Source organism: Onthophagus taurus, chromosome 10 (assembly GCF_036711975.1).
Source record: "Onthophagus taurus isolate NC chromosome 10, IU_Otau_3.0, whole genome shotgun sequence".
NCBI lineage: Eukaryota > Metazoa > Arthropoda > Insecta > Coleoptera > Scarabaeidae > Onthophagus > Onthophagus taurus.
In genome coordinates this window covers 11,602,001-11,615,242 of record NC_091975.1, presented here as the reverse complement: position 1 = coordinate 11,615,242, position 13,242 = coordinate 11,602,001, and the positions used below count along the sequence as shown (strand labels likewise).

At 27.8% G+C, this 13,242-nt stretch overlaps 2 protein-coding genes across 2 annotated transcripts in view; one reads left to right on the top strand and one right to left on the bottom strand.

The window, feature by feature from the left end:
- The window catches only part of LOC111421536 (uncharacterized), a 111,301-nt gene that overhangs the window by 64,042 nt on the left and 34,017 nt on the right, over nucleotides 1–13,242 (bottom strand). The window lies entirely within an intron of this gene.
- Nucleotides 7,446–8,636, top strand: LOC139431445 (dynein axonemal intermediate chain 3-like). Its single transcript, XM_071199173.1, has one exon. The coding sequence runs from the start codon at nucleotides 7,545–7,547 to the stop codon at nucleotides 8,634–8,636; it is 1,092 nt and encodes a 363-aa protein (XP_071055274.1). The 5' UTR covers nucleotides 7,446–7,544.

Sequence of the window (13,242 nt, the reverse complement as noted above, 5' to 3'; positions counted from 1 at the left end):
AATAAATCTTTATGAAGATATCACCGTTTGTAGTACAAATTATAAGCTTTCTAATGAAAGTAACGGAGTTTCGAAATATCATTTAGCTTTTGAGATATTAATGTATAAACATAGCGCGGTTTTATTCATTTTCTAGTTATCTCCACTGAATTTTCAAAAAATCGTAATAAATCGGGATTTCAATAAATAATTATGAAATTACCGCCATTTGTAGTACAAATTACAAACTTTCTAATGAAAGAAACGGATTTTCAAAATTTTTTTTAGTATTTGAGATATTAATTTTTAAACATCATAAGGCATTTATACGTTTTTCTGGTTTAGCAACGTTTTAATGCTTGAGATATAAATTTTTAAACAAAATAAACATTTTCCCACTTTTCGAATATACCCTGAAATTCTTAAAAAATATTTCTAATTCACTTGAAACTGTTACAAGTTTCTGATTGACTTTAAAAATTCTTTGGAAATGTTCCAAAATCGCTGATCTTATTTGAAATCCCTAATACATTCTCAAAATTATTATAAATTTCTTTTTATTTAAACTAAACGTTTTTTTATAAATTATTCTATTTTTTTATTTCTTAAATCATCAAAATTTTGTTAAAAAATAAAAGCATTTTCAAATTCGTTTGAAATATCACCCCAAAAGCCATTTGGACGGTAATTTCGTGTTCTAAAAATACCTCGTCTAGTTAATACGAGTTGATATTCGGCCGGATCACGACCGCTTAAGTAAGCGTCATGTTGCATAATACAATCTTGTTCGAGCACGAACGGCTTCGTGTTAACAGGGTTATAAAGTTCCACGCCAACTTTCTTTTCATCCACCAACGTTGTTCGAACGAAAAACTTTTCATCACGGACTTTTTTCCTTTTTATTTTATTTCTTTTCTGTTGGTTTTCATTCAATTTATTGTTATTGGTTGCAATCATTTTAACACTTGTAATACAAAGAATGATACACAATTATACAATCAACTCAAATGCAAAGACATAATCATTACTTAATTGTCTGCATGAACATTCATCTTTCATTTCGAGAGTTAAAGCTTACTTGGTAACTCATAAATGTCTGAGAATGAAGCTTAATTATTGGTACGTTATTGATTTTGTATTTCGTCCGTAATGATCGGTTGTTTCAGAGACGCTCTTAGTTTGGTTAATAAGCCAATTCTAAATAATCCGTCAAAGGTATGAGAGAAATTTGGACATAATAAGATAATTTACATTTCTTTCATTGAAAATTTTGGACTTTTATGAATCCTGATCTCCTCATGTCCCTGAATATTATTTCATAAGCTAAAAGGTATTTTGAAAATCCGTTTCTTTTATTAGAAAGCTTATAATTCGTACTATAATTTCATAAAGATTTATTGAAACCCCGATTTATCACGATTTTTTGAAAATGATTAAAAATAATTTTGAAAATATCCATGTTGTAAGGTTAATTAAAATGTAATACTTAATGAAATTAACAGAAAACCAATCTTTGTATGGCCTTCTTCTTGATCTTCTCTTCTTGCTGCTTTATTTCATTTCTCGGGACAGGTTTCGACCTTTTAAAAGGCCTTCAATTCGTCATAACCTAATGAAAATTGGAATTAAACAGTAAACAATTTAACGTTAATATAACACTGTTCTAAATCAATGAAATGTTAAATTATTAAAAATTAAAAATAAAACAATAATAACACATTACTTGAGACAAGCCAATAAAAAACTATTTAAAAGGTCGAAATCGGTCCTGAGGAAATTAAATAAACCAAGAAGTTCATGCTAAGATGTTTTTGATTTAGTTTTATTATAATGTTCTAAAAATTATTATTTATCACGAAAAATGAATGTGTGAATATCTCAAAAACTAAAAGATATTTTGAAAATCTGTTACTTTCATTAGAAAGCTCATAATTTGTAGAATATGTGGTGATAGTTTCATAATGATGTATTGAAATCCCGATTTGTTATGATTTTTTGAAAATGAGTGAAAATAATTGCTTAACCCCAAAAATGAGAAACTGTCTAATAATTAATATCTTAAAAACTAAAAGGTATTTTGAAAATCCGTTTCTTTCATTGGAAAGCTCATAATTTGTAGAATAAGTACTGATAGTCTCATAATGATTTATTGAAATCCCGATTTGTTATGATTTTTTGAAAATGAGTGAAAATAGTTACTTAACCCAAAAAATGGGAAACTGTCTAACAATTAATATCTCAAAAACTAAAAGATATTTTGAAAATTCGTTTATTTCATTGGAAAGCTCATAATTTGTAGAATAAGTGCTGATAGTTTCATAATGATTTATTGAAATCTCGATTTGTTATGATTTTTTGAAAATGATTGAAAATAATGGCTTAACCCGAAAGATAAGTAACTGTCTAATAATTAGTATCTTAAAAACTAAAAGATATTTTGAAAATCCGTTTCTTTCATTGGAAAGCTCATAATTTGTAGAATAATTGCTGATAGTTTCATAATGATTTATTGAAATCCCGATTTCTTACGATTTTTTAAAAATGAGTGAAAATAGTTGCTTAAACCAAAAAATAAGAAATTGTGTAATAATTACTATCTCAAAAACTAAAAGATATTTTGAAAATCCGTTACTTTCATTGGAAAGCTCATAATTTGTAGAATAAGTGCTGATAGTTTCAAAATGATTTGTTTAAATCTCGATTTGTTATGATTTTTTGAAAGTGAGTGAAAATAGTTGCTTAACCCAAAAAATGGGAAACTGTCTAATAATTAATATCTCAAAAACTAAAAAATATTTTGAAAATCCTTTTATTTCATTGGAAAGCTCATAATTTGTAGAATAAGTGCTGATAGTTTCATAATGATTTATTAAAACCTCGATTTGTTATGATTTTTTTAAAATGAGTGAAAATAGTTGCTTAAACCAAAAAATGAGAAACAGTTAGTAATTAATATCTCAAAAACTAAAAGATATTTTGAAAATCCGTTACTTTTATCGGAAAGCTCACAATTTGTAGAATAAGTGCTGATAGTTTCATAATGATTTATTGAAATCCCGATTTGTTATGATTTTTTGAAAATGAGTGAAAATAGTTGCTTAAACCAAAGAATGAGAAATTGTGTAATAATTAATATCTTAAAAACTAAAAGATAATTTGAAAATCCGTTTCTTTTATTGGAAAGCTCAAAATTTGTAGAATAAGTGCTGATAGTTTCATAATGATGTACTGAAATCCCGATTTGTTATGATTTTTTGAAAATGAGTAAAAATAGTTGCTTAACTCAAAAAATGACAAACTGTGTAATAATTAATATCTCAAAAATTAAAAGATATTTTGAAAATCCGTTTCTTTCATTGGAAAGCTCATAATTCGTAGAATAAGTGGTGACAGTTTCATAATGATTTATTGAAATTCCGATTTGTTATGATTTTTTGAAAATGAGTGAAAATAGTTGCTTAACCCCAAAGATAAGAAACTGTCTAATAATTAATAGTTTAAAAACTAAAAGATATTTTGAAAATCCGTTACTTTCATTGGAAAGCTCATAGTTTGTAGAATAAGTGCTGATAGTTTCATAATGATTTATTGAAATCCCGATTTGTTATGATTTTTTGAAAATGAGTGAAAATTGTTGCTTAACCCAAAAAATGAGAAACTCTTTAATAATTAATATCTCAAAAACTAAAAGATATTTTGAAAATCCGTTTCTTTCATTGGAAAGCTCATAATTTGTAGAATAGGTGCTGATAGTTTCATAATGACTTATTGAAATCCCGATTTGTTATAATTTTTTGAAAATGAGTGAAAATAATGGCTTAACTCCAAAAATGAGGAACTATCTAATAATTAATATCATAAAAACTAAAAGATATTTTGAAAATCCGTTTCTTTCATTGGAAAGCTCATAATTTGTACAATAAGTGCTGATAGTTTCATAATGATTTATTGACATTCCGATTTGTTATGATTTTTTAAAAATGAGTGAAAATAGTTGCTTAAACCAAAAAATGAGAAACTGTGTAATAATTAATATCTCAAAAACTAAAAGATATTTTGAAAATTCGTTACTTTCATTGGAAAGCTCATAATTTGTAGAATAAGTGCTGGTAGTTTCATAATGATTTATTGAAATCCCGATTTGTTATAATTTTTTGAAAATGATTGAAAATAGTGGCTTAACCCAAAAATTGACAAACTGTGTAATAATTAATATCTCAAAAATTAAAACATATTTTGAAAACCCGTTTCTTTCATTGGAAAGCTCATAGTTTGTAGAATAATTGCTGATAGTTTCATAATGATTTATTGAAGTCCCGATCTGTTATGATTTTTTGAAAATGATTGAAAATAGTGGCTTAACCCAAAAATTGACAAACAGTGTAATAATTAATATCTCAAAAATTAAAAGATATTTTGAAAATCCGTTTCTTTCATTGGAAAGCTCATAATTTGTAGAATAAGTGCTGATAGTTTCATAATGATTTATTGAAATCTCGATTTGTTATGATTTTTTGAAAATGATTGAAAATAGTTGCTTAACCCAAAAAATGAGAAACTGTCTAATAATTAATATCTCAAAAACTAAAAGATATTTTGAAAATCCTTTTTTTTCATTGGAAAGCTCATAATTTGTAGAATAAGTGCTGACAGTTTCATAATGATTTACTAAAATCCCGATTTGTTATGATTTTTTGAAAATGAGTGAAAATAGTTGCTTAACCCAAAAAATGACAAACTGTGTAATAATTAATATCTCAATAACTAAAAGATATTTTGAAAATCCGTTTCTTTCATTGGAAAGCTCATAATTTGTAGAATAAATGCTGATAGTTTCATAATGATTTATTGAAATCCCGATTTGTTATGATTTTTTGAAAATGAGCGAAGATAGTTCCTTAACCCAAAAAATGAGAAACTGTCCAATAATTAATATCTCAAAAACTAAAAGATATTTTGAAAATCCGTTGCTTTCATTGGAAAGCTCATAATTAGTAGAATAAGTAATAATAGTTTCATAATGATTTCTTGAAATCCCGATTTGTTATGATTTTTTGAAAATTAGTGAAAATAATTGGTTAACCCGAATGATGAGTTATTGTTTAAAACTTAATAATTCAAAAATTAAAAGATATTTTGAAAATCTGTTTCTTTCATTGGAAAGCTCATAATTTGTAGAATGTGTGCTGATAGTTTCATAATGATTTATTGAAATCCCGATTTGTTATGATTTTTTGAAAATGAAATAAAATGTGTAAATAGTTGCTTAACCCAAAAAATTAGAAACTCGTTAATAATTAATATCTCAAAAACTAAAAGATATTTTGAAAATCCGTTTCTTACATTGGAAAGCTCATAATTTGTAGAATAACTGCTGATAGTTTCATAATGATTTATTAAAATTTCGATTTGTTATGATTTCTTGAAAATGAGTGAAGATATTTGCTTAACCCAAAAAATGGAAAACTGTCTAATAATTAATATCTCAAAAACTAAAAGATATTTTGAAAATCCGTTTATTTCATTGGAAAGCTCATAATTTGCAGAATAAGTGCTGATAGTTTCATAATGATTTATTGAAATCCCGATTTGTTATGATTTTTTGAAAATGAGTGAAAATAGTTGCTTAAACCAAAAAATGAGAAACTGTGTAATAGTTAATATCTCAAAAACTAAAAGATATTTTGAAAATCCGGTGACTTCATTGGAAAGCTCATAATTTGTACAATAAGCGCTAATAGTTTCATAATGATTTATTGAAATTCCGATTTGTTATGATTTTTTGAAAATGAGTGAAAATTGTTACTTAACCCAAAAAATGAGAAGCTATCTAATAATTAATATCTTAAAAACTAAAAGATATTTTGAAAATCCGTTTCTTTCATTGGAAAGCTCATAATTTGTAGAATAAGTGCTGATAGTTTCAAAATGATTTGTTTAAATCTCGATTTGTTATGATTTTTTGAAAATGAGTGAAAATAATTGCTTAACCCGAAAGATGCGTAACTGTCTAATAATTAATATCTCAAAAACTAAAAGATATTTTGAAAATCTGTTACTTTCATTGGAAAGCTCATAATTTGTAGAATAAGTGCTGATAGTTTCAAAATGATTTGTTTAAATCTCGATTTGTTATGATTTTTTGAAAATGAGTGAAAATAATTGCTTAACCCGAAAGATGCGTAACTGTCTAATAATTAATATCTCAAAAACTAAAAGATATTTTGAAAATCTGTTACTTTCATTGGAAAGCTCATAATTTGTGGAATAAGTGCTGATAGTTTCAAAATGATTTGTTTAAATCTCGATTTGTTATGATTTTTTGAAAATGAGTGAAAATAATTGCTTAACCCGAAAGATGCGTAACTGTCTAATAATTAATATCTCAAAAACTAAAAGATATTTTGAAAATCTGTTACTTTCATTGGAAAGCTCATAATTTGTAGAATAAGTGCTGATAGTTTCAAAATGATTTGTTTAAATCTCGATTTGTTATGATTTTTTGAAAATGAGTGAAAATAATTGCTTAACCCGAAAGATGCGTAACTGTCTAATAATTAATATCTCAAAAACTAAAAGATATTTTGAAAATCTGTTACTTTCATTGGAAAGCTCATAATTTGTAGAATAAGTGCTGATAGTTTCAAAATGATTTGTTTAAATCTCGATTTGTTATGATTTTTTGAAAATGAGTGAAAATTGTTACTTAACCCAAAAAATGAGAAGCTATCTAATAATTAATATCTTAAAAACTAAAAGATATTTTGAAAATCTGTTACTTTCATTGGAAAGCTCATAATTTGTAGAATAAGTGCTGATAGTTTCAAAATGATTTGTTTAAATCTCGATTTGTTATGATTTTTTGAAAATGAGTGAAAATAATTGCTTAACCCGAAAGATGCGTAACTGTCTAATAATTAATATCTCAAAAACTAAAAGATATTTTGAAAATCTGTTACTTTCATTGGAAAGCTCATAATTTGTAGAATAAGTGCTGATAGTTTCAAAATGATTTGTTTAAATTCCGATTTGTTGTGATTTTTTGAAAATGAGTGAAGATAGTTGTTTAACCTCAAAGATGAGAAACTGTCAATTAATTAATATCTCAAAAACTAAAAGATATTTTGAAAATCCGTTTCTTTCATTGGAAAGCTCATAATTTGTAGAATAAGTGCTGATAGTTTCATAATGATTTATTGAAATCTCGATTTGTTATGATTTTTTGAAAGTTGTAGTAAAATATTGAGGTATTCAAAATATCAATTAAAACCAAATATAATCCGAATTTCGGAATTTCTGCTATCAATTTTGAGTAATGTAAGAACTATAGCTTATAAGAATGGTATTTTTAAGTTTTTTGAAACTTTCAAAACGGTCAAATTTAAGCTGAATTATTTCATCGTCCCCAAAAATCAATTCGAAATAATCGTAACTTGGAAACAGTTTGATCGATAACACCTTCAGTTATAAACGTCAAACAAGAAATCGCTCAAAAAAAGAATTTTAACAATTTTAACCGCAACTTTTAATTATTATTATCGTTTTAAGTGTTTTAAGTTTTAACCATGTCGTCAACCGATAACAAAACCGAACAATCTCAAGATCCGAAGAAAAAGAAATCGAAAAAACAAAAACCATCATCCGCAAAACACCATCACCACCATCGTCGAAGACCAAGAGAGGAAACATTAGAATCTTTAAAACGTTTCAAATTTGACATGCCCGGAGTTCATCGAGTCGTTTTAAGCGAAAAAACCCAAGCTGATATAGGCATGTTGGTCGGAGAAGATGTCACCTCGGAATTACCATGGAAAATAATCCAAAAAGAAGTCATCGCGGACCACATCGAATTAATAGAAGACTCCGAATTTATGGAATTTCGCCTCGAAGTGATCCCATACGAAAGCCCCGAGGTCCTGATGGGGTACATCCCGGACGAAATAAGGGAATACGACGAATTCTATTTGGTATTATCAAAAAACGCGCAAGAAATAATCACAAACGTCATCACAAAAATCAAAGCATTCCAAGAAGCAAAATTAACGCGAGCTTTAGAGGTCGTCCCAAAAGGTTTTTGGCCATCATTCGGAAGCGAAGACGAAATCGCAGAATACACCGAAACTCCAAATCGAAATTTATACGAAGTCGAAGTCGAAACGACTTATCCAATAATTAGTAGAAAGGTGAAGTTTCGTATTCGACCGGTTGAGAAGGCACGTGATGGTTATATGGAGCTTTTAACTCGAGTGCCGATTCAAAATGTGATTAAATCACGAATTGATGCGATCGTCCAAAGATCTCCGAATGTTATAACTCGAGAGGCACAAACTAATTGTCCATATCCGAAGAATGCTTGGACGCAATACTTTTATGAATTCGAACCTGTCACGAATTTAACCGCAAAGTTTACCCAAAACATTCGAGATTTCGTCGATTACGAATTAGACGATTTATGCGATAAAATCAACGTTAACGACCATATTAATTTATATTCCAACGATTATCGCGATTTAGTAACCGACCAAGCTTTCGCAGAAACTCCAGAAAGAGTCAGTTGGGACGAATACATGTCTTTTGCCGATTTAAAAGACGCCAGAAATAAAATCAAATTTTCGAAATTTTTTTTCGTTCTTTTTTACATGTTACATGCACTTTAGGTCCTAATAGACTGAGAGGTGAAAGGAATAAAGTCTTATGTACTTTCTAGTGCCAACTGTACGCAATAAAACAGTACTACAATTCTTGTGTATTAAATATCATAAAATGCTACAACTTTAGATGAAGAAAATATATTGTGTTCCACTTTTTCAAGACAATACGTTGCTGCTATCTTGAACAGTATAGAAAGGTCTTCATTTGGCACTTTTCTAATTTTTAAAATATTTTTGCAGAAATACGTAATAAGCACTTCTTTTAAAGCTAATTAACACCTACTTGAAGTTACAACCAAATGTTTTAACATATATATCTCGCAGAAGACGCAAGAAGAACTTTTGTCGCTAGAATATTCTTATTCTTTGAGATGTGCTCTATATAACATGATAACCATCTTGCTTTAACTTGCTCCTTACCAAGATATTAACGATCAAAGATGATCAGTGACTGAGTGTGTTATTTGACTGTTTTCATATAAAATGCTTATATTCTTTTTTTTAAAAGATAATTCTCGTATATTTGGTGTAAATCCGCATAACAGTAATAGAATACCAGACTTAAAGTTTCAGGCATATCTAACAACCGGAAGTGGTTGTTAGATACAGTGCGGCAAAAAACTGGAACATTTGACATATCTACTTTTTTTATAAGTACGAAGGCTTTCACGGCCGGAGTTAATTGAACTAAAATTAGAACTAAAACACTTCGAACCAGTTTCTGAAGAAGGTTGCAACATGGCATCCGAAACGCTAAACCTTTTCTTAAAAGACGCACGGCAAAACCCGAAAGATTCTAGTGTTAGTTGATGGTTTGTCTGTTCTCCATGCATACATTCGGTTTTTTGTGTGTCTGCTTCACATTTCATATAGATTAGAAATTAGATCTTGGAAGGTGACTGGTTCATATGTACTTTTACTAAATTATCATCAGAGATTTCATTAAACAGTGGGTACAATATTAATTGCAATGAATTTGATAAATACTGTTTCAAAACTGCCGAAAAGTACGTCCATTTTATGGTTGGTACTATATGCCAACCAGCGTTCATAAAATTTTGATACATGGATCTGCAGTCATTAAAGAAGCTCTACTACCTATTGGAGAGTTGTCGGAAGAAGCGCAAGAAGCTAATAACAAAAAAATATGAAAATTTAGAGAGAGCCACACAGAAATGTAGTAGACTGGATACGAATGAAGATCTATTTAAAAGACTGCTACTCAGCTCAGATCCATTTATAAGTAATTTTCAACAGCACATTTCTAGAAAACATAAAAAGATGAGTATGGAGACTAAAAGATTACTTATAATAGACAATGTAGAAGACCAGGAAGAAGAAAAAGATCGCGAAGAAGAAGATGAATATGACGAAGAACAAGAATCAGAACAAGAGCTATATGAGGCAGGATGCAAGGAAGATGAAGATGACGAAGAATGATCTGAAACAGAACAAGAAGAAACACACATTGTTAAGCAACAATACAAAAAAGCATGGTACCATTTAAAATTTTCTACTTTCTCGCCATTGAAAATGGAGAAACAATAATTCAATTTTTGACCATCCTGTATAAGATACTCTGATACAATATATGACAATCTATTTGACAGCATCTCAAGAATAATCGTACCAATTTAGACCTTTTTTGAATGAACGTTGGCTGAGATATGGGATTTTAAAGAGCATGGTGAAATTTACCAAAAAAAGTTTAGAACCAAAATAACTCGAAAACGAAAAACGCTAGGTACCAATACCTTTTATCAAAGTTAACCTACTTTTTTACGTACAATTAAATGGTGTAATAAAAACTATAGCATTCTATTTAAAATAACGAAGTGGCAGCCATCTTGAAAATATTTTAGATTGAAAGTTCCGAATGAACAACCCATGCTACCAAAATTTCAAAATTGTACGAATCGTGGAACCTGAAAAAGTTCTAACGAACCAGTTACGTCAGACACTCTGTAGTTAAAGATTTATTTATAGAAACCTTACATCAAAGTAAACTATATAACCAATTTAGTTTAAACAATTTTGAATTTAGCTATCCTTCGCGATTTAATAGCGTTGTATAAAATTTTGTATTTATCCAATTCTCAGGACCTAATTATATGAAAAAAATAGAATGTGGCCTCAAGTAAATTAGTACTTCCGGTTCACAAAGTCTTTAGCATATAGTCCTATAGCCACATACCAAGTTTCAAAAAATTATCTCAACCCAAACTGCGTTAAAATACTTTTGTTAGGGTTTTTTCGAATTTAGACCACTGTGCTCCGATTGCATCTCTTTTTGTCCCTTTTCAAAATATTATTAATAATATCTCAAAAACTAAAAGATATTTTGAAAATCCGTTTCTTTCATTGGAAAGCTCATAGTTTGTAGAATAATTGCTGATAGTTTCATAATGTTTTATTGAAATTCCGATTTGTTATGATTTTTTGAAAATGTGTGAAAATAATTGCTTAACCCAAAAAATGAGAAGCTGTCTAATAATTAATATCTCAAAAACTAAATGATATTTTGAAAGTCCGTTTCTTTCATTAAAAAGCTCATAATTTGTAGAATAAGTGCTGCTAATTTCATAATGATTTATTGAATTCCCGATTTGTTATAATTTTTTGAAAATGAGTGAAAATAATTGCTTAACCCAAAAAATGAGAAACGCTGTAATAATTAATATCTCAAAAACTAAAAGATATTTTGAAAATCCGTTACTTTCATTGGAAAGCTCATAGTTTGTAGAATAATTGCTGATAAGTTCAAAATGATTTATTTAAATCCCGATTTGTTATGATTTTTTGAAAATGTGTGAAAATAGTAGCTTAACCCAAAAAATGACAAACTGTGTAATAATTAATATCTTACAAATTAAAAGATATTTTGAAAATCTGTTACTTTCTTTGGAAAGCTCATAATTTGTGGAATAATTGCTGATAGTTTCATAATGATTTATTGAAATCCCGATTTGTTATGATTTTTTGAAAATGAATGAAAATAATTGCTTAACCCAAAAAATGGGAAACTGTATAATAATTAATTAATATCTCAAAAACTAAAAGATATTTTGAAAATCCGTTTCTTTCATTGGAAAGCTCATGGTTTGTAGAATAAGTGGTGATAGTTTCATAATGATTTATTGAAATTCCGATTTGTTATGATTTTTTGAAAATGAGTGAAAATAATTGCTTAAACCCAAAAATGAGAAACTGTCTAATAATTAATATTTCAAAAACTAAATAATATTTTCAAAGTCCGTTTCTTTCATCGGAAAGCTCATAATTTATAAAATAAATGCTGATAGTTTCATAATGATTTATTAAAATCTAGATTTGTCATGATTTTTTGAAAATGAGTGAAAATAGTTGCTTAACCCCTCAATTAATACCTCAAAAACTAAAAGATATTTTGAAAATCCGTTTCTTTCATTGGAAAGCTCATAATTTGTAGAATAATTGCTGATAGTTTCATAACGATTTATTGAAATCCCGATTTGTTATCATTTTTTAAAAATGAGTGAAAATAGTTGCTTAACTCAAAAAATGATAAACTGTGTTATAATTAATATCTCAAAAATTACAAGATATTTTGAAAATTCGTTTCTTTCATTGAAAAGCTCATAATTTGTAGAATAAGTGCTGATAGCTTCATAATGATTTATTGAAATTCCGATTTGTTATGATTTTTTGAAAATGAATGAAAATAATTGCTTAACCCAAAAAATGGGAAACTGTATAATAATTAATTAATATCTCAAAAACTAAAAGATATTTTGAAAATCCGTTTCTTTCATTGGAAAGCTCTTAGTTTGTAGAATAAGTGCTGATAGTTTCATAATGATTTATTGAAATCCCGATTTGTTATGATTTTTTGAAAATGAGTGAAAATAATTGCTTAAACCCAAAAATGAGAAACTGTGTAATAATTAATATTTCAAAAACTAAATGATATTTTCAAAGTCCATTTCTTTCATTGGAAAGCTCATAATTTATAGAATAAATGCTGATAGTTTCATAATGATTTATTGAAATCCCGATTTGTTATGATTTTTTGAAAATGAGTGAAAATAGTTGCTTAACCCCAAAAATGAGAAACTGTCTAATAATTAATATCTTAAAAACTAAAAGATATTTTGAAAATCCGTTTCTTTCATTGGAAAGCTCATAATTTGTAGAATAAGTGCTGATAGTTTCAAAATGATTTGTTTAAATCTCGATTTGTTATGATTTTTTGAAAATGAGTGAAAATAATTGCTTAACCCGAAAGATGCGTAACTGTCTAATAATTAATATCTCAAAAACTAAAAGATATTTTGAAAATCCGTTTCTTTCATTGGAAAGCTCATGGTTTGTAGAATAAGTGGTGATAGTTTCATAATGATTTATTGAAATCCCGATTTGTTATGATTTTTTGAAAATGAGTGAAAATAGTTGCTTAACCCCAAAAATGACAAACTGTGTAATAATTAATATCTCAATAACTAAAAGATATTTTGAAAATCCGTTTCATTCATTGGAAAGCTCATAATTTGTAGAATAAATGCTGATAGTTTCATAATGATTTATTGAAATCCCGATTTGTTATGATTTTTTGAAAATGAGCGAAGATAGTTCC

Coding starts and splice junctions, on each gene's coding strand:
- LOC139431445 (XM_071199173.1), top strand. CDS start 7,545: ATGTCGTCAACCGATAACAAAACCGAACAATCTCAAGATCCGAAGAAA.